General features: G+C 36.2%; 1 protein-coding gene across 8 annotated transcripts in view; it reads left to right on the forward strand.

The window, feature by feature from the left end:
• The window catches only part of TRPC4 (transient receptor potential cation channel subfamily C member 4), a 242,286-nt gene that overhangs the window by 198,876 nt on the left and 21,100 nt on the right, over window positions 1–22,310 (forward strand). For 5 of the 8 annotated variants that reach the window (XM_056125957.1, XM_056125958.1, XM_056125956.1 and 2 more), the window contains exons 6-8: window positions 7,056–7,369; window positions 14,823–15,018; window positions 19,268–19,477. In XM_056125957.1, coding sequence (XP_055981932.1) covers window positions 7,056–7,369; window positions 14,823–15,018; window positions 19,268–19,477 — 720 coding nt within the window. The remainder of the gene's footprint in view (window positions 1–7,055; window positions 7,370–14,822; window positions 15,019–19,267; window positions 19,478–22,310) is intronic. The other 3 variants (XM_056125962.1, XM_056125963.1, XM_056125959.1) reach the window with 1 other exon arrangement.

Consider the following 22,310-nt stretch of genomic DNA (forward strand, 5'->3'; position numbering starts at 1 on the left):
ACAAACTAAGTATTATCATCTTCTTCTTGCTTATCATTTTTCCTTTTCTTTAAAAAAATTGCTTCAAAGTGGTTAGTGAATTAGTAAATAATAGAGACTCTGAATTAGACTTTACATGAATAATTCATGAAACTTAGTGATCTGAACTAGAAAATGCTAGTATCTCATGAACTCTTATTCATTTCACCTAGTTTGTGAAAAATTGTGGCCAGAAACACTTTGAGGAATGTTTACTATGACAGGGTCAAAAACAACCCAAAATTTAGAAGACTCAAATTTCCAAAACTTGTGCTGTTAATCACTTGAATCACTGTGAGATACAGTTACAAAGCTGCTCATGTTCCGGTTTTGTCATACAGTATTCCAACATCCATCCCTGAGAGGTTTTCATGTTTGCTTCCTCACCCCCTTTCAGCACACAGTTCTTATCCAGAGTGATCATTTCCAGCTCTCTTTGTCACAGTGGTCCCTTGTCTATCCCAACTGCCTTCTCCTCAGCCCCTGAGGCAGACTTCCAATCGTGGACCAATACTGCTGGCCCTTGTTTCTATTGTATTTGGTATTAGTCTCATACTACGCTTTTTTTATATATATCCCACAAATGAGTCCAATAATTCTATGTCTACCCCTCTCCTTCTGACTTACTTTACTCAGCATGATACTCTCTATAGTCATAAGATGTTTTAAGCAGTCACCAAAGCCTGAGGAGAACCATTTGCTGGAGGATTCTGCATCACCAAACTGACATGTTGCTTCACTCTTCCTTGCCTTACTTTTGTTCTTTCATTCAAATTAATATTATACAATCTATAACTTACATTTCAGGAAAGTGTGCTTTATTGATATAGAGAAAATATGTTGCGCAGTACATAGGCAATTATAGTGAATCAGTTGATAAGTATTTATGAAGTACACTAAGAAAGCAATTTTTGATTTTATTGCTGAGGTGCAAGGATGTCTGAAATGAGGCCTGTGGCCTCAAGCAGTTTGCAATAATTTGAAAGAAAAAAATGCATATCAACAAGAATACTCTACTAGGATAATACCTCTATAGTAGGACCTATAATAACTTCAAAGTGGGAGACTAAATTTTACTGGCTGGTATTCCAATTTCAAAAAATCAGAGTGAGTGAATATTTGTTGTGTTCATGAGCATTCATGAGCATCCACAGAGAAAGGGCAATGCTCAAAGGTCAGTGTGTATAAAGGAAATTGATATCTTCAAGGCATGATCCAAGAATCAGGAGCAAGATATGGATGGAAAGACTTCCTACTTTCTGCTATAGAATTTGGATTTGTTCTTCCATTCATAGTCATTAATGTTATTTAACTAGAGAAACAGCCAAATGAGGCTGACACCTCAAGTATAGCAACCATCACAGCAGAAGTGAATAGAAGATTGGATTTGAAAACAAATACAATGTGAGAGCCACAAGATAGGTGACTGTTGGGGTTAGAGCGATAGCACAGCAGATAGGGCGTTTGCCTTGCATACGGCCGACCCAGGTTTGATTCCCATCATCCCATGTGGTCACCCGAGCACTGCCAGGAGTAATTCCTGAGTGCAAAGCCAGGAGTAACCCCTGTGCATCGCTGAGTGTGACCCAAAAATTAAAAAAGAAAAAGAGAGGTGACTGTGCCCATTTGAAATTAATATTAAGTAGATGGAATGAATGCGATATTGCTCCCTGAAAAATAAGAGTTTTGGTATCTAGGCCATAACTGTAAGTTCTATCAGAGGGTGCACAAATTATAGAAAAATTATGTCTAATTTTGGGCAAAGTGGTACATCAAGACCAAAAAAAAAAAATAATAGTAATGATCACTTCCAGAGGAAAAACCTTTCTGTAACTGGTCTTTCCAAAAGAAGAGCACTTTATAATCAGTTTAGCACAGTTTCTCTGCATGTATAGGATATCATTTCTTTCTTTAAAGAACCTCTTAAGCAAAATTATGGCCAATTTTGAATTTTGATCCATACTTGATATTAGTACTGCCTATATAACTCTCTGACTTTGTGATTTGTGTAACAAATTAATTGTATAAAAATATTCACATACATTCAGCGATAATTAAATGCCACAGAATGTATGTGAAAATTAATAGGTACATTTAATTCAATAAATTAGCACTTACGGTCATCCATCCCTTTTGTTTTCAATTTCTATGCACAATGTCTTAACAAAATTTTGTGCAGAAAAGATAGAATAAAAAATATATTTGAGATCAGTATTTTTTTCGTGCAACTCTATGGCAGTATTTTATAGAATACCTTTATGCATTAACATTTCATAATCCATGGATTGGGCCACACCCTATGGTGTTCAGGGCTTACTCCTGGCTTTGAGCACGAGTGGAGTGGACCATATGTGTTGCTGTGGATCCAACCCAGGTCAACTGCATGCAAGGCAGTGCACTGCTTGGTGTAATACCTCTCTGGTCCACTTGTGGAATTTTTTTTTAAAAAGGAAATTCCCAGAGTAAGATTTGTCAGTCATTTTCTCCTCTCAAATTTATCATGTCAAGTGTTAATTCTGAGAGTGTTGATATAAGAAAGAAATTAGATAATATTACTTTGGTTTCAATAGGGTTGATTTTCTCTTCAGTAGTAATCATGCCTTTCCATACTACTTATCTTTTTTATCCTTATTTTATCTTTTTATTTTAATCATAATGTGAAGATGGTTGAGTCCTTGTGCCTATTCACTGGGTAACATAAATAATATTTTTAAAACACAAAGTCATTATGAATAAGAATGTTAATTTTGACATTTATTCTAGATTTTTTATAGCAAAATCTGGTAGAAAATACAGGAGAAAATCATGTATTTTTGCTATTTGATTACTTAATCAAATTTGATTGTTTAATCAAAATCTAACAAATTTGTTGAAATATTTTTATTTTATAAAAAAATAAAATAAAAAATATAAAAGAAAAAAGAATAAAATCAGTGTACAATTTATATTTAATTGTACATTAATTTAATTACATTTGATTGTACAATAATATATTTGATTGTGCATTAAATTAATTATATCAATTATGATTACTTTTACAATTTTGCATCAGAAACTACAGAGTATTTCCCAAGGAAAGTATCAACATTATTTGAGTAACACCATATGTAGGGCTGGAGTGATAGCACAGCGGTAGGGCGTTTGCCTTGCACGCAGCCCACATGGCCAACCTGAGTTCGATTCCTCCGCCCCTCTCAGAGAACCCGGCAAGCTACCGAGAGTATCTCGCCCGCACAGCAGAGCCTGGCAAGCTACCTGTGATGTATTTGATATGCCAAACACAGTAACAACAAGTCTCATGATGGAGACGTTACTGGGCCCGCTCAAGCAAATCAATGAACAACGGGAGGACAGTGACAGTGACACCATATGTCTGATTTATAAACAAAAACTGAAGTACCATAATTATAGCTTTTATCTACTCTAGAAAAATGGGTCTATATTATAGAAAGATACTGCATGAGAATGTGAGGGTAATTTGTGAAATCACCTCTTTTGAAACTTTTATCAACAACTTTAGGGACTTATTAAGAGTGAGGTGACAAATCACTCTCAAAACAATATCAGGTTCCATATTCCAGAGTTTTCATGTGACATGTTGGGAAATAAAAAGATGAGGACAAAGCTGAATCACTGGAGAATATTAAGTAAATGTGAGACGGTCTACCTTTAAAAATGTTATTATTCAGGAAGTAGCTTATAGTGGCTAGAAAATTTAAGTTCATGGTATGGAGAGAGGGATGAGACTACTCTAACAATGTCTGTGGGAGGGAGAGAGTCTCTAAGACAACGAGGCTTCCAATAAAGGAATCAGCAGATGTACGATTTGTAAAGCAGGAAGTGGAGCAGGAAAGTCTAGACTCAACCACAAATTCTTCAACGATTAATCTGCTTCCAATCACCAATTAAACAGAAAGGAGAAATAGCCTCAGGATAAGAATGTTGAGTCTTATATCTGGCCTCTGAGTTTAAGAATCCTGTGAGGAATCCAAGTTAAAAAGTGAACAAACCAGAGAATAAAAATTCTTTCATGGAGTGAATGAATCTGAGCTGGAGATGTGTGAGACTCATAATTAAAGTCATCAAAAAATATGGAGACTCTAATTCAAATGGGAAGAAAAGAAACTGGAGAAGCAAACTTTTTTTTTTTAAGGAGCCAGTAAGAGGAACCGATAAAGGATACCGAAAAAAGCTATAACAAATGGGTGGCAGCCACACTCACAGATAAGAAATAAATATAAAATTTCTAGATAAGTTTTAGAAAGTAGAGCCAAAGAAAGTTTTTAAATTAAATTTCCTCTTTGAATACACAATAATGGAGGTTACAGTGAAAGAAAATGAAAGAAAATGCATTCAACAAATCAAGAAATGCAGTTTTTCTCTAAAAATTTGAATCGTGTGGTTTGGGATCATTCAGAGAATTATTTCGTTCAACAACCTTTATATTTAAAAGCCTAGGGGAAGATACAGATGAATGGCAGGGAAAAAAGAGTACAAAGCAAAATTTTAAAGAATGAAACCAAGATATAACTTCTGAAGATTTATGTCTCTATTTCTTTCTGACAGGAGACAAGGCTTCTGGTTCAAAAAATAGACAATTTACTTACATAACAATCTTACTATTGGTTCCTCTGCCCTGTTCCCCCAGAGGGGAGCATGATGAGAATCAGCTGTCTCGCTCACACACAGGAATTTGTACCACAGGAAAGAAACTGGGAAATCATGACCCTCAGAGCTCAGATGGTGCAGCTGGCACAGCTGCCTGTCTTCCCCTGGAGAAGGAGAAACTTTGCTTCCTACAAACAAATTCTCCCTTGGGAGACAAAGGTCCATGGGTTTATTATACTTACAATGTAATCAGATGACTCCAGAGGAATATGTTTCTAAATCTCTCGGGGCCAGGGGGGTTGGGGGGTTGGCAGCAGAGTTTTAATGTTCAGGCTTGCTTGCCATTCCAGTCTTCCAGTCTCCTTTAATCAGATGTCAACGTTGTTTTTCTTAGGGTCCTGATCAGCATGAACACGAACATATTCCTATGGCTTTGGGGTTAGCAGCCTGGAGTTAATAATATTCTTGAGCCAGAGTCGAACATCTCATGATTTGTTAAATTATATGCAAAACAGTGTCCCATGTGAAAAATTTTGAGACCCATGTTCTTGAAAGCACTTCTAGTTTCCTTTTCTTTTTTTTTAACATTTGAGATATATTATAGTAAAAGGAAGGAGAAATAAAAAAAATAATCCATCAACAAGATGGGGAGATCTTATCTACTTTGATGTGTCTTTAAAAAGAACTGAGAAAAGGAAGAAGGACGTGATTCTGGTCTTTGAAGGAAGAGGTGTACTCATCTATGAGGTGGAGAGGGACAGTACAAGCCCTGTCTCTGACACTTGCTATAGTGAATTAAACAATGTGAAATGTTTATTTCTTCTATAGTTTCAATCATTCATTGGCTATTATGATGAAGCTATGTGTGGGAATATTCAAAAACAGTAATCAGACTTAAAATAGAAAATAATTTCCTTCTAGTTCACACTTGATTGTTTTAAATTGTCACTCAAGCAAGAGTCTGAGTGCCGAACAAAATCAGGAGCGTGTGATGTGTTTTCTCCCCAGGGATATTTTAAAAAATACTATCTATTAGTTTCAAGAGAATTAATTAACATTTACAAAGGTCTTTGGTATAAAGCACAATATAAAAATAACAAATATTCTGATGGGACTTGAACAGAATTAGAGGTTTTTATTTTTTTCTGACAGTTTATTGGGGAAAAAGATTCAGTTGTCTAGACATGCTTTTCAGAGATGTGCTTAAGAAAAGAAGACTTCAATTTATTATTCAGTTCTTATGCAAGTTTAATTATAGATTCGCACAGACTATATCAAAGAGCATATTTGACCCTTTAAGACAAAGATACAAATTTTCCTCAAAAAGTTCAAAGGACAGACTTCCTTAGGCTCTCTATATAGTTCAGTGTCAAGATAATTTTTAAAATGATGTTACTTTTTAAATAATTCTGATCAAAATTTAGTGTACCAAATCCTTTTCTCAAGCCACATATTTAATTGAATTAGGAAAGATCAGTCAGATATTACACTTTCTGCATAATAACTAATAAATTTTTGAATCAGTACTATTTTTAAATGGAATTTATCTACATTTAGGATATAACAGATACAAAGAATCAATAACTATGCCTATACCGGTCATTATTATTTCCAAGGTAGCATACAGATTCCATTTATTTTTATTTAATTTGTATTCTATGTATTTCTCTGATAGATTGGTATATTTAATATTTGCTCGAGTGGGCCCAGTAACGTCTCCATTGGAGACTTTGTTGTTACTGTGTCTGGCATATCGAATACGTCATGGGGAGCTTGCCAGGCTCTGCCGTGCGGGCGAGATACTCTCGGTAGCTTGCTCTCCGAGAGGGGCGGAGGAATCAAACCCGGGTTGGCCATGTTGGCTGCATGCAAGGCAAACGCCCTACCACTGTGCTATCGCTCCAACAAAACAAAACAAAACAATATAGTATGTGAAATTGTTAATTATTTTGTCCTAAGTTCAATCACTTTATAATCATTTCACTCTTTGTTATAAAATTATAGTACTGTTCTTTCCTCAACATAAAGTCAGATAATCTCCCATTTAACTTTCTTTCTTCCTTGCTTGCTTGTTTCCTTCCTTTCTTTCTTTCTTTTTTTCTTTCTTTCTTTCTTTCTTTCTTTCTTCTCATTTCACTTCAAAGCTCAAGGACAATGTCACATATTCATAAATGACTAGGGCAGACCAGGAGCATCAATATTTTGGAGCTCATAAAATATAAACTAGTAAATAGTGTGTGTGTGTGTGTGTGTGTGTGTGTGTGTGTTAAATTACTATTGATTTCACCAGTATAGAGTCACATTTTCCTGATAGACTGATGATTCTATGCAGGCTTATGTGAAAAGGTATCCTGGTTTGAACTTGACAATTGATATATCAGGATGTATGTGGTTGTCTCACTTTTTCTTTGTTGCATTGTTTTCTACAGTACAGTGCTCTTAATCCACGAGAAACATGGGACATGTGGCACCCCACTCTGGTAGCAGAGGCATTATTTGCTATTGCAAACATCTTCAGTTCGCTGCGTCTGATCTCATTGTTCACTGCAAATTCTCACCTGGGACCTCTACAGATCTCCCTGGGAAGAATGCTCCTGGACATTTTGAAGTTTCTCTTCATATACTGTCTCGTGTTGCTTGCATTTGCGAATGGCCTAAACCAATTATACTTCTATTATGAAGAAACAAAAGGGCTAAGCTGCAAAGGCATACGCTGTGAAAAGCAAAATAATGCATTTTCAACGTAAGTGGAACCGACATTTCACACGGTAGCATTGTGTAGAATTTAGACTGTTGAAAATTCATGGAAAGTGATTACAAAGGAAATTGTATTTCATGCAGAAAATCTAATTAACATGGATTTGAATATAAATAGATCTTTAAGACATTTTTTTTAAAAGCCTAGTACAATGATTTTGTTTTGATTAAATGGTCTTTTAAATGACATCATAAAAAGAAACTTCCCATACCCTTCTTTTTGTTGTTGTTTTTGTTGTTGTTTTTTTTATTAGTGAAACACCATGAGGTATAGTTATAGACTTACAAATTTTTGTGCTTGGGTTTCAATTATACAGTGATCACATACCCATCCCTTCACCAGTACCCATTTCCCACCACCACGGATCCCAGTATCCCTCCCAACCCCCATCCCCCCATGCCACCCTGCCTCTGTGGCAGGGCATTCCCTTTTGTTCTCTCTCTCTTCTTTTGGGTCCTGTGTTTTGCAAGAGAGGCCTTGAGTGGCAATCATGTTTGGTCTTTAGTCTACTTTCAGCATGCTTCTCTCACCCTGGGAGGATCCTCCCAACACCCTTTATTTGGTGCTCTCTTCTCTATCTGAGCTTCCTTTTCCCCTAGCACGTGTGGCTGGCCTCCAAGTCATGGAGCAAAATTCCTGGTACTAATCTTGGCCACTCCTGGGTGGTAGTCTCCCATTTTGTTGCTTTATGTTCTCCAGATGAATGCAATCTTTCTGTGTCTATCCCACTCTTTCTGACTCATTTCGCTTAACATGATACTTTCCATGTAGTACCACCCACTTGTATGTGAATTTCATGACTTCATCTTTTCTAACAGCTACGTAGTACTCCATTGTGTAAAGGTACCAAAGTTTCTTTAACCAGTCATCTGTTCTCGGGCACTCAGGTTTTTTCCAGATTCTGGCTATTGTAAAGAGTGCTGCAATGAACAAACAAGTGCAGATGTCACTTCAACTATACTTTTTTGCCTCTTTGGGATATATTCCCAGGAGTGGTATTACTGGGTCATACCCTTTTAAAATATGGGATAAAACAGAAATATGTGTCCTATTTACTGGTTCAAATACATTTAAAGACAGAATATATGTAAAACCAATCACTACCTTTCAAATTTTTCTCATAATTTTCCAGATAACTCTCTTTCAGATAGAGCACCTTCATTTGTCTCTTTTTCCTGTACTACCTGACACAAAATTCGAGGCACATGAAGTGAATCCAAAATAAAAAATCCAAAAGGAATTTAAACCATTGTTATTACAACTCACAGAACTTTCTGCCCCCTCAGTCTCGATTTAAAATAGTAATCCTCTATTCAATATCTGGTAATTCTTTATTTTTTTTTTTCAGTTTTTGTGGCACACCCAGGGATGCTAAGGCCTTACTCCTGGTTCTGTGCTCAGGGAATCACTCCTCACAGGACTCAAAGGACTATATGGAATTCTGGGGAAATAACCCAGATTAATCATAGAAGGCAAGTGCCTTACTTCTGTACAACATTCCATCCCAACATCTAGTCATTATTACTATAAGGGGCTTATTAACAACATAGCTATATGACCTCTATGTCAGATGTCCACATAGTCTGCATACCCTAGGCCTCTGCATATCTATATCTGTTTCCTTGTCACTACGATAAAGACTGTTGCGATTAACACTTCATAAAGAGTGTCAGTATAGCTCAGAGTTTAGCTTTTGCTTTGCATGCATAAACCTTTGAGTTCGATCTCTGTCAGAATACACACACACACACACACACACACACACACACACACGAAACACAACACACACATTAAGGTAGGTTATTTTTTCAAAGTTACTCTGTAAGTTAAATATATAATCCTCTAGAATATCTCACATGAGACTATAGTAGTTTCTTAAGTGAGAATATTAATGTGACAAAAATTAAATCACTTAACTTTGACATACTTTTGTTGCTTTAATTCTTGATCTGTTTTATCTTTGATCCCAGTACTTAATATGAGTGAATTTTTACACACAAAAAAAAATTAATCTTGGCCATAACTGCTTCGATATCTTTTAGAAACAGACTTGATAAAACAAATGAATCATAAAAGAAAACAAAAAAAAATTCTCCCAAGCTTTCTTATCATTTTATCCCTTGCTTCCCAGTCTTTTTATGGTGTTAAAATACAGTTCCCTAAGCCTGGCCAGCTTACTCAGCCATGTCGCCTTTCTTTTGCGCTTTGCTGACTCAAGACAAGAGGAATTAGATAAAATCCGTTGCAGCTACAATCTCATCACTAGTGTGGTCCCAGATGGTCTCTCAGTTTTGATATATGAACTTATCTTTACCCACTCTTTTTGTGATCTTTGACTTGATAATAGGCTTCATGCATCTCAGTCTAGGTATTTAAATGATAAGATCCCATCAATCAATTCTTTCTAAAATTAGAATTCTACCTGTAATAAATTTGTGGCTCTTGCCTATGTGATCTGTTCCACGTTTTCTGATAGGGAACCATTTTACAAGCTTTGTCTTTCATAGTTTCACAACCAGGTATTTCTTTGTGGCTGGTACACAACCACCCCATATATGTCTGTAACCACATCCTTCTGATTATGCTTTATTGTTCAAGGAAAGGACTTCAACAAAATACTGAGACTAACTTTCCATAAGAGATATCTTTTTTTTTTCTTTTTGGGTCACACCCAGCAATGTACAGGGGTTACTCCTGGTTTATACACTCAGGAATTACTCCTGACAGTGCTTGGGGGACCATATGGGATACTGGGAATAGAACCTGGGTAGGCCGATTTCAAGGCAAATGCCCTACCCACTGTGCTATCGCTCCAGCCCCCGAGAGCTATCTTTAATTCACAGAGAAACTCTGTTTCCAAGTCCTGCCCCCTTCTCAGACATCTATAGATTAAAAACTTAGTCCTACTTCTATACCAATTTATGACCCCTAAGTCTAAATGTCCTAATTTTGGCTTCATACAATATAATTATAGATTGAAAGCTAATTTATTATCAGTCCAAAAAAAGTACTACAGAAATTTGATGCGAAATATCTAATATCAATTATTCTCTATAAGCAAATCTATATAATTGCTTGGATTGTGTATAATTTTCTGTATCCACACTATTTTTTTGTGGGGGCTTATGGGTTGGGGTTGGCGAGCAGAGGTGCCCACACTTGCAGTGCTCAAGGCTTTATCTTGGCTACACATTGAGGAATCACTGGTCATGTTCCAGAGGCCATTTGGAGTGCCAGGATTTGAACCCAGGTTGGCTATGTGCAAGGCAAGCACCCTGCCCAATGTCCTGTCTCTCTGACCAGCTCCTGTATCCATACTAATATTTTCCTCTAAATCATAAAAGCAATAGTCGATTGTGCATGTCAAATATTAGGGCCCACATTACTCAGCCAGTTTTTTCCAGATAATGGTATGTAAATTGTGTAAGCAACAAATTATTTTAAGTTGTCCAAAAACTAAATGGTATTGATTAATAACTTATAGCATTATTAATGCAGTAGGATGTATAGTGTACTCGGCAGGCATTAGTTGCTTGTCCTTTGGGAACCCTGTTTGGCATTAAGACCATCAATCACTGTGAAAGGATGTCTTGCTGTCTGGCGGTGCCCTTGGGATTCTTGCTCAGTATTTGATTTCTGTGCTTTTGTTGGTTTACAATTTTTTAATACAGTAATGTAACTTCCATAAATTTAAAACTTTTTCACTACTTTTTTACTTGCCTTATTTTTTATGATCTCACAGATCTTGTTCCATATGAGGATTGCAAAACATAATCCCCCAAGCACCACCAAGTTAGGCCAGGTAACTCCCAGCACTGCTGGCCAAAACAGTACCACATCCTGAGGCCCACAATGAAATCACTTACTTGGATTTATGGAGAATTTACCAGTAAGGGTCCTTGGTCTCATGAACATCATTGGGGAGTTCCACTCAATAAAATCCCAACAAAAATAATAATAATTTATGTTATAATATCTCACACAGCACTTGTCAATGGGATGAAACAGTGTTAGCTATTATACTTTCTTTTATTGATCATTGTAGTAATAAAGCAGTACGCAGAGCTGCATCTCATGTGGTATTTTCGTATCCCTTCCTCCACTGTGAATAAGAGTTTGTTGCAAACTTGAACTGAGTTCTTTTTCTCCCTTCATTTTCTTCTCTTTCCTCCCTTTCATCTAAGTGTCCCTGAGAGAAACCTAATCAAGATAAGAGCGTTTTCTTATTTCCTGCTTCTCCTTTATTCTCTATCCACTTACAACTTGACGGCTGGTTCTATTATTCCATGAAAACTACTCTGAAAAATACCAAAAAGCCTCTACACCACCACTATCAGTGGCCACTTATCACCTAATGTATTTTGTGTTTCTACTCATCCCTGGTAACCACTTTCATTTTTCAAATCTTGTCTTCCTTTCATTTCATTTACTATGATTATACTGTCTTTTCTTGAATCTTCATCACTTCTCTCTGATCACATTTCAACTGTTCCTGTCTATTAGAATCGTTGATCTCCCTGAACAACAATCCTCAGATACTGTTCCAACATTCCTGTGAAAATTCAGTTGAGCTTAAGGATTTGATTCTTTCTGAGACATGGGTTTTCACAGTAATATTACTGACATTCTCTCCAGGATCTAAAGGTCCAAGTGTGTTTTGGGCAACTCTTCATGCATGACACCTAGACACTTAAACAAAATTTAAAAAATAAATACATAAATAAATAAATAATAAGAAAAAGAAAAAAAACTCTCAAAGGGGCCGAAGCAATAGTACAGCAGGTAGGGCATTTGCCTTGCACGCAGCAGACCTGGGTTCGATTCCCAGCATCCCATATGGACCCCCAACACCACCAGAAATAATTCCTGAGTGCAGAGCCAGGAGTAACCCCTGAGCATCGCTGGGACCCAAAAAGGAAAAAAAGAAAAAAATAAAACAAAACAAACAAACAAAAAGAAATTCTCGAAACTTGTTTTTCGTCTTCCTGTCTTAGTCAAAGCTACCACAACCTACCCAGCCACTTAAATCAAAAGTGTGTTTGACACTAGAAGCCTCCTTCTCCCAAGCCCTCTCCATGCAGTCAGCCACAAATGTCTATTCCTGCTCTTTATCTTGGTATTCTTTCCTTTGCTATTTACCCATATTTAAATCCAAGATCCCCTGCTCCTTGAATCTGCCTTTCATCATATGCCTTCCATCCTGTTCACTGACTAATTTTTCTAAACCAATATCTTGATATTCCAGCTGTTTAAAAGCTCTGAATGGTTTCCTCACACCCTGCTGGAAACAGCCAGATTTCTTAGCCTGGCATAGCACGTTATTCTTTGCCCCTTGCTTCTTTTGCAAAGATTTACATTTTGTCACTCCCCAATAACTTTCTCCTTAAACATTTTATAATAGAGTGTGGCACTGTAGCACTGTCCTCCCATCGATCATCGATTTGCTCGAGTGGGCCCAGTAACGTCTCCATTGTGAGATTTGTTGTTACTGTGTTTGGCATATCGAATACGTCGCGGGTAGCTTGCCAGGCTCTGCTGTGTGGGCGAGATACTCTCGGTAGCTTGCCGGGCTATCCGAGAGGGGCAGAGGAATCGAACCCAAGTCGGCCAGTCGGCCGCATGCAAATTTATGTTAGATTTTAAATTATATGGGGCATAACTGGAATTATGCCCCATATAATTTAAAATCTAATATAAATTTAATCTTTTTAAGTCTACTGTCTTAAAAACAAAAAGTTTGGAGGAGACAGGATTTTTTGGGCCGTACCCAGTGGTGTTCAGGGACTGCTCCTGACTCTGTTTTCAGGATCACTTTTAAAGGGATCATATGGGGTATCAGGGACCGAACTGGGTCTACAACATGCAAAGCAATGTCTTCATCCCTGTACTATTTCTTCAGTCCCAAGGAAAACACTTTATTTTTATTAGAACTATATTCTTCAATACTGAAACTGGTTAGTTAGAGTCATGCTTGTTTTATTATTACATTAACCTGCGAGTTAAAAATATAATGTGCAGCTATATCTTGTACTGCTTTATATTTTCTCATTGTTTTTGTATTTCTTTCTTTTTTGCCTTGAGGGTAAAGGAAAACCTCCACATGGAATTAATGACATTTTTTGTTTATTTGCACTTCTGGTGAGAAGTATTTAATAGGAAATAAGCTAATTTTTAAAGTTAACAATAAGAAACATTAAAAGAGGGGGAACAAATGGTGTCTTTTGGGAGACAATGTTAAAAATCTTAACTTATTAATATCAGATATTCATCTTTAAATCAGATTTCACATCCTTTTATTGATTGTGGTACTATACTAAATAACTTTCTAATGCTATTCTGACCATAGAATGAGGAAAATGGTGGTTCCTTAGTGATGGCTTGGGTTATGATGCAACAAATGACCCTTTAATCCATGGGTAAAGCTGCTATTAACAGATTTTGATATCACCAATTATGGAAATTTTCTAGAAACAATGACCTTGAAATGTTTACCTGAATTAATATGTTAAATACATACAATAAAAGAGAAATTCACTAAAACTACATCTTGATAACAAGATGTTAATAAATCTAAAAGTAAATATATTTTAGGCAAATGGACAATGGTTAGGTAAAAATGAGTGGTCTTTGAATAGTGATCATTCTGTAAACCCACTTATGATTTATGTCACTGCAAAATGCAAGAAAAAAATGAAATCTAGGACTAATCACAGAATGCTGTCTAATTTTGAACTTTTCCTTTAAATCGTAATAGAAATAATAAATATTATTAATAATTTGCTGATATTTTCTAATAGTTTATTTTTATACAGAAGCAAATCAATAGTATTCAACCATACCAATCCATTTATTCTACATCACTGTTTTTGCTTGAACATTCGAAACAGCAACTGTTTTGGGAGTTAATGTGGCAACACTTTATATAATATATTGTTTCACTTATGTAACTTCTAGCTCCTTCTGAACTGCTATTGATATCAGGGGAAAACCAGCTGAATTTTATTTATAGAATCATAGTGAGGACATATATTCTCTAGAAATGAAAGAACAAAATTGTTTGCATTTTTTCAAATAATATTATTAATTTTTGAGATTATCCATAAAGTGAATAAAAAAATAGAACTCATCTTCAATCAAAATGGCTATTTTTTTCCTAAGAAAGTTTTCAAAGAATAGTGCATTATACTCTTTTTCATCCCTGCCCTAGGAAATTAAATATATTGTTAAAACCTTAGGGGAGTTAAGTACACCATTTATACTAGTAGGATAAAAATAATTTGCTTTAGTATATTAAATTTAATTTTATAGTCCCCCTAACCTGTATTTTGAATATTTGATGTATTTATAATATAGTTATATATATGTAATAGTAATCAAAATTTTTGTTATATTTTATTGTACAATGATGTCTTCATGTATAATTTTATTTTTATTATAGGTTGTTTGAAACACTCCAATCTCTATTTTGGTCCATTTTTGGCCTCATCAATTTATATGTGACCAATGTCAAAGCACCACATGAGTTCACTGAGTTTGTTGGTGCCACCATGTTTGGGACATATAATGTCATCTCTCTGGTTGTTCTGCTCAACATGTTAATAGCTATGATGAATAATTCTTACCAACTTATCGCTGTAAGTGAAATAACTTTATTTTAATTTGATATCCTCTGTTCTCCCTAAATATATTATACCTAGCTCTATTCTATTTATAATCATTAAAAATAAAGCCAGTAAATGTTATTGATGAGACAGATCAGAAGTATAAGTGGGTTACCTGAAGTTTCTGAGCTGGAGCGATGGCACAGCAGGTAAGGTGTTTGCTTTGCATGCGGCGGACCCGGGTTTGATTCCTCTGCCCCTCTTGGAGAGCCCTGCAAGCTACCAAAGGTATCTCGCCCGCAGGGCAAAGACTGGCTAGCTACCTGTGACATATTCGATATGCCAAAAACAGTAACAAGTGTCACAATTTGTTGTGAGATGTTACTGGTGCCCACTTGAGCAAATCAATGAACAATGGGAGGACAGTGCTGCTACCTGAAGTTTCTAAGGAATTAAGCAGTATTATATCATATTGACTATAGAATATTCTAGTTGTGTTGTTTTTTTTTTTTTTTTTTACTCCTTGGTCACAACTGGCAATGCTCAGGGGTTACTCCTGGCTCATGCACTCAGGATTTACCCCCTGGCAGTGCTTGGAGGACCATATGGGATGCTGGGAATTGAACCCGGAGGTCGGCCACGTACAAGGCAAACGTCCTTCTTGCTGTTCTATTGCTCCAACCCCTGTTGTTTTTTACATGATTAAGAAACAAATAAATCTCTTTTACTAAGCAGTCACTAGCCGTATTGGCCAGCAACTCATGGCTATGCAGTGTTCGTAGTGCAAGGCATTATCTCTCTCCATTTAACCTACCATTTTGGTACAAATTCATGCCAGTTCAACAAGAAATAAATGATGATAGCCCAGAGAGATCATTGAGTGAGGTGCAAATAAAAAATACAGTTTCTAAAAGCTTAGAGCAAACAATATAGAGCTGGAGATACATTGCATTTGGTAACAGAATATTCAGTACCATATGTGTTTATTCGAAACTGGAATCCAAACTACTTGGCTCAGTTTGTTTATCATTCATTCGACCAATTCTTATTGAGTACCTGTTTTGCTGCCAAGTACTGTTCTAGGAACTAGAAATATAGCAACAAGCAGGAAAGACAAAGCCCTTTGTCTCCCTACACTTGCATACTGTGGGCTCTCTTGAAGGCTAATAAGTAATGACCAAAGAAACCAAACTGCAGTGAAATAGATTACTAAGTCTTCATATCCAAACCTTAGACAAGTAATATTTTATAAATGTGGGCTCAACATTTTCCCCATAAATAACTATAATAAGATTGCATCTTCATGCCTACTCTTAAACTCTCATCATGTTATTTTAAGGACTAGCAGTCTGAATTTTACTTAATCTGTTTTTATGAAGGCAAGCTACCTGCCATAAATAAAATACTGCATAAAAATAAGAATATAGATTATTGCTTTACTGATTCACTGGCAAAAGTATAATCATAGCATATATTGAGGTTTTAGGACTTATACGTGAATACCTAATTTTGTTAAGTTTCATTAAAGAATTCAACAAATCTGAATATTTTTAGGTTTTCCCTCCATATTTATATAAAAATTCTGCCCTTTAGTTACTACCTTTCCAAAATGTGATGTCTAATTTCCCAGAACACCTCTCAAAAAATTAAAAGCCTTTCTAAATACCAAGCTCTGAATGGCATAGTTGTATAGGCAAATTGGATTCTTTAAAGTATTGATTTTATCATGAAGAATAATGTTTTATTGAAGAAGAGTGTAACATATTCCTTTTGCTTCTTTGGGAATATATTTCTCTAGATTACTTCATACAGAGGGGAAATGATTTTCAAGTCTTTGCTTCTGTTGAGATTAAAATAAAAAATTAACCAGGGAGGAAGACTAAGCCTTATGAACTGACTTATGAACTGACACACCCTGTGCTTGTCCCAAAGAGATGCTAAAGGGTTACCTTCTCCCTCTATTAGAAGACCATGATTTATCCTGGGGGAGTTTCCCTTTTGTACTACTTCCCCTAACATAAAGACTTAGGAGAGAAAAATTGTAAGAAAGGAAAACTAAATATTTGAAAGACAAAACATAAATAAGTTTACATGGCAGGTGTCTCACTCATGCTTCTGTTCTTCAATAAGATAGGAGTTGGTACCAGTTCAACATTCAATGCTTGATTTTAGATATATGCACTGTCCACTGTCCTGTCTTTCAGTTGTTCATCGATTTTGCTCAAGCGGGCACCAATAACATCTCCATTGTGAGACTTGTTGTTACTGTTTTTGGCATATCGAATACGCCACAGGGAGCTTGCCAGGCTCTGTCATGTAGGTGAGATACTCTATGTAGCTTGCCGGGCTACCCAAGAGGGGCAGAGGAATCGAATCTGGGTTAGGAATCGAACCTGAGTTGGCCACATGCAAGGCAAACTCCCTACCCACTGTGCTATTGCTCCCACCCCTTTAGATATATAAAGAATAATAAATTCTTTTATAGAAGGTAATAAAGCAATACAGTGGGACCAAAATAATCAATGAATATTTTAATCTCCACAAAAGAAATTTGAGAATATGGTAGGAATTAAGAACCATGGTTCTTAATTGGCTCATTAATATTATAAAAGAGCTAAATTAATATTAATTTTATAATATTTCATTAATATTATAAATGACCTAAAAGGAACCTAGACCAGCGGGCCATGGCTCGTTGTGGGAGATGGGGCAAACTTCTCAGAAGAAGACATACACTTAAGGTAAGGAAGGATACAGTATCGATCAAGTGTTAGAAGGTGGGCTGTGGGAGGTGTTTTTTTTTTTATCATCAGCACACTAAAAAATTTTAGCTTTGGATTTGCTAACCACTAACAATCTCAAGCCATGAGCAAAAGGAATTCAGTTTTTGAGAGCAGGAGGAGAGCCTAATGAGGCTGGCTGGGATGGTCCCTAATCTTTGGTTCCATGAGAATTAAAAAAGAAAATAGAACAGAATCTATGCACAAGGCAGTACTTCATCCAAGTGACTGGTTTTTATTACCATGAACCAGTTCTACTGAGTCCCATTCTTCATGACTGCAGTGAACAGTATACAATTTTTCTATGAACATGGACACTTGTTTAGACAGAACAAGAAGGAGGGAAGGTTAAATAGAGACAGTGAGATGGGGAGGGAAAGAGGAAGTGGTAGCTCCTGTGCTTCACTCTATTGATCAATACATCCAGTGAAACATTTGCTTAGCAACAACGAAGGTCATGCTTTTTCTAGATATGGAAATTCTCCTTGAAAGTACAATCTGTTCAGTGTCTAGAATAAAACCCATATTGTTTAAAGTAGAAATGCATCATGCACAATGAATAAATTCATTAGCGTGCAGCAAATTTGGAATATGAGAAAAATATAATCTAAGATCATTCTCCTCCAAAATATGACAAATCTTTTATAATATTAATGAGCTAAAAGGAACCATTTTGAATTCTCAAAATATATGAATGCCTAGATTCTACCTCCTCCTACTTCCCAGATTATATGTTTCAATCAGATTTGTGGCTAATTTAAAGGAGACTAGCTGCCCTGGATCTAATTGCCAGAGATGTTCCTAAGTTTGTCCAGAAGCTAATAAAATGGGACAATTAATGATGAAATGATCAATCACTGGTGAAAGAGATAGGTTCTACCTTAGGGGCAACCAATAGTGACACTAGCATCTGGTGTTATTTTGGCCAAGGTTATATCAAGGTTGAATGTTTTATCAGAGGTACTCCCTACATTTGTTAGAGGAACTTCTCTCTGAATGTATGCCTTTTGCCTGAAAGTGGACAAGAATTATTTCCATGGAAACATCTCAAATAAGTCTTTTCCTGGAAACACAGAAGGCCAAGCTGTGAGCATCTGTGGAGGTGGCTCTTACCTAAACAGGGGCTCTGCCTTGGGTAAGACATGACACAGTTTGTGCCTGGAATGTACTGAAACTGTGCCACTAAGCCTGTGGTGCAGGAAATGAAGATTCATCTGTAAGTCATAACTAATCACTGCAGTCTGTTTAACATGGGATTGGCTGAGATGTCTGTTTCATGAAAAAGGGAAGGATGAGAAGTGACAAGAGACCTGTGACTCCTTAACAGGGTAAGCTATCATCCGGATTGTTTAGATAACAATCTCTGGGAGGTAGTGTGTTTTTACAGCAATTTAATTAATGTTCCAAATGCCACTCAAATTCAGGTTACAGGTTTTCTCTGAGGTTCGTCTCACTTTATTAATTAAGAAACCTGTCAGCAGTTGTCATATTCTCCTGTTCAGGACCATGCAGATATAGAATGGAAATTTGCACGAACGAAGCTTTGGATGAGTTACTTTGAAGAAGGAGGGACTCTGCCTACTCCCTTCAATGTCATCCCAAGCCCCAAGTCTCTCTGGTACCTGATTAAGTGGCTATGGACACACCTTTGCAAGAAAAAGATGAGAAGAAAGCCAGAAAGTTTTGGAACAATAGGGGTAAGAACACAGCATGTTAGTATTACTCTTTCTTTTTTATGGTATGTTTAGTCCACTTGTATTGCTTACTGATTGTTTTTGCATTTGTAGTATTTTTTTTTACTTTTTTAATTGATTTCATCATTTAACACCTCTTGCATATTTACCATTTCTAATATCTCAAGTAACATAACAATGATAACTGTCTGTCTCACAAACCCTGTCTCACTTTGAGGACAGTTGCTATTTTAATTGGAGCCACACTCCTTGACACAGGCCCCTCCTTCTCCTGCCAGCAAGTTTGGGGAACTAACACATTTTCTCTAAATACCTTGCTATGGAGCTCTTTTCAGAATTGCAACATTGGGTTATTTGAGGCATTTCTCACTCACTGTCTGTCTGTCTGTCTGTCTCTCTCTCTCTCTCTTGCTCTCTCTCTCTCTCACTGGGTTGTAAGTGATGGTGTCAGTTTGGGTCATCTCATGCTTTTAGAGTTCTGTACACAGAAGCTATGCTGGATAAAAACTACTCACTCGATAAAATGACTCAGTATTCAGTGATTTCAGAACACTATTAATTGTTCAGCATTGCTTCTACTCTGACCATAATAATGCTAGAAGTTGTATTTTTAAGAATATTACTATTGCTCAGGCCTAGATCCTGCTGTTCTAGAGTACTGTATTTTCTTTAAGAAAAATTTTTTATCAGGAAATGCAAAAGTTTCAATCACTTCCACCAGAAAATAAATGCACTTTGAGACTTGGTTCAGATAAACCAATGACATGGAACATGTCATTTAGAGAGATGTTTTGGGAAAACCCTAACATTTATTAGTCACTTTGACCTTCTCCAAAATATTGCACTGAACTATTCTAAAATGTCATAGATGAATCACCAAGTGATTTTAGTTACTTGATGAAAATTTTTCCTTATATTTTATTTCACATACTTCTAGTTGTGGTCTACATGGTCCTGCTCACTTAAGTTCATCATCCACCAGCATTTTTATCAGTAACAAATGAAACTTTCTCTACTGAAAATCAAACTAATTTTCCTATTGCATGGCCTGGGAAAGAATTCAGCAGTTAGTGTGCATGCCTAGCATGAACCCAATCTTGATTTCATCCCAGCACCTCTTGGTCTTCTGAGCACCTTGGGTACATTCCAGGAGATCCCTGAGTACCATCGAGTCATCCACAGTATCCCTGCCTCCAGTACCACACTGCATCCTTGTTCCTTGTGTGTTAACACTGGCCTGACCTGATCCTTGACCTGACCTTAGGATTCATCACTGAGGACCCTGGAACCACTTAACCACTGATTGGGAGATGCTCTCTCCCCGCCACCCTTAAAAACATTTCAATAGCTAGAGTATAACAAACATAATTAAAAGAGGCAGTTAGAGTCAGAACATAGATTTACATTTTTTAAGTGTTATTATTTAAATCGGAGAACTAAAGTTTGCTTACAAGGCTCATCTTAGAAACTACCAGAATACGTTGATTCAGTCCTGCCATTCTCAGTCTCATTTAGAGATTTTATCAATGATCTTGGGGAAAAAAGATACAGCCATAAGTTTTTACTTGAACTACTTGCTTGCTTGCTTTTTGTAAGAAAAATATTGCTCATATTTTTTTCAAGGGCTGGTTAGGAATTCAAATAAATGTAAAGCATATTTAATAAGAGAAAAGGTCAAATTTCATTAAGCATTATGAAGCATTGGCCAGAATGTTAATTCTAAAGTAAATGGGGCAAAACAGGAGTACATAATGTGAGTGAAAGAAGAGTTAAGGGCTGGAGTTTCAACGATCTAGGATGGGGAGCTCAGAAGGAAAAGGCCAGATGCTTGGTAATTACATGTTTGTTCTACCATCTCAATAGGGTTTTCTTCTAGATAGGATATTTCTGTAGAGTCTGCTAAATCTGGGTGATACCCCAAAATTAATCCTTCTAGGTAATTTAGAAAATAGTTTCTTTTGCACTGCAGGGCTTTAATGATAATAGCTTCAAATAACTTATATGTTAGTGACCCATACTCTCTTAAGGACATCTTGAGAGACCAGTCAAACTAAGTTTGAACTAGACTGTTCAAACTAAGTTCAAATTATAAAATGGCTGGGGAATAAGTTTGTTCATTGAAATTTAATATGCAACATTGAATTTGTTTCTCATGGCAAAACCCGAGCTATTAATTAGTGGGTGAGCAAGAATAAAGACATAACTCCCATCTTTGAGGGAGTCTATAATATTTAGTGTGGACCACATGCTAAATACATGTTCTGTGTTTAGCATTATAATATAACATTCTGTGAGAATAGTGCAATAAGTAGTAGTGTTTTCTTTTATGTGATAAAGGAATAAGTATGAGAGAAGGCAAACCCTGGCCAACTTTCTTCCACATCAGATGAAATTGTGCTCTTCCCAAGATTATTTCTAAATTCTTGAGAATATATCAGCAATCCTTCAAAAGATGTTAAGATGAATACTACATTATTATGCAAACTATGAAAGAAACATTTTTAATTCACAAAAGCTTTGCCATAGCAGAAAACAAATCTTGGTCTTTAAGTGCTACAAACTACATTAGCAAGGTAAGGACTTTTCCGTATTCTAATTTTTAAGAGGACCCATTTGTATTCCCTCCAAAATACTGAAGAATAGAACCACACTTCAAAATTTAATATCTAGCATTTTTTCCCCATCTTCACAGTGGTCATGCATTATTAGAAATATGTTACCAGTGTTTCTTAGATGTCGGAAGTAGTCTAACATTAATGGGCTTTAGTGTTAAAATTTTGATTTATTTTTATTTTTTATTATTTTATACATATAATAAAATTATTATTTTAGAGAATAAAGGTAAATGGCT

Source organism: Sorex fumeus, unplaced genomic scaffold (genome assembly GCF_029834395.1).
Source record: "Sorex fumeus unplaced genomic scaffold, SorFum_2.1 ptg000061l, whole genome shotgun sequence".
NCBI classification, from domain to species: domain Eukaryota; kingdom Metazoa; phylum Chordata; class Mammalia; order Eulipotyphla; family Soricidae; genus Sorex; species Sorex fumeus.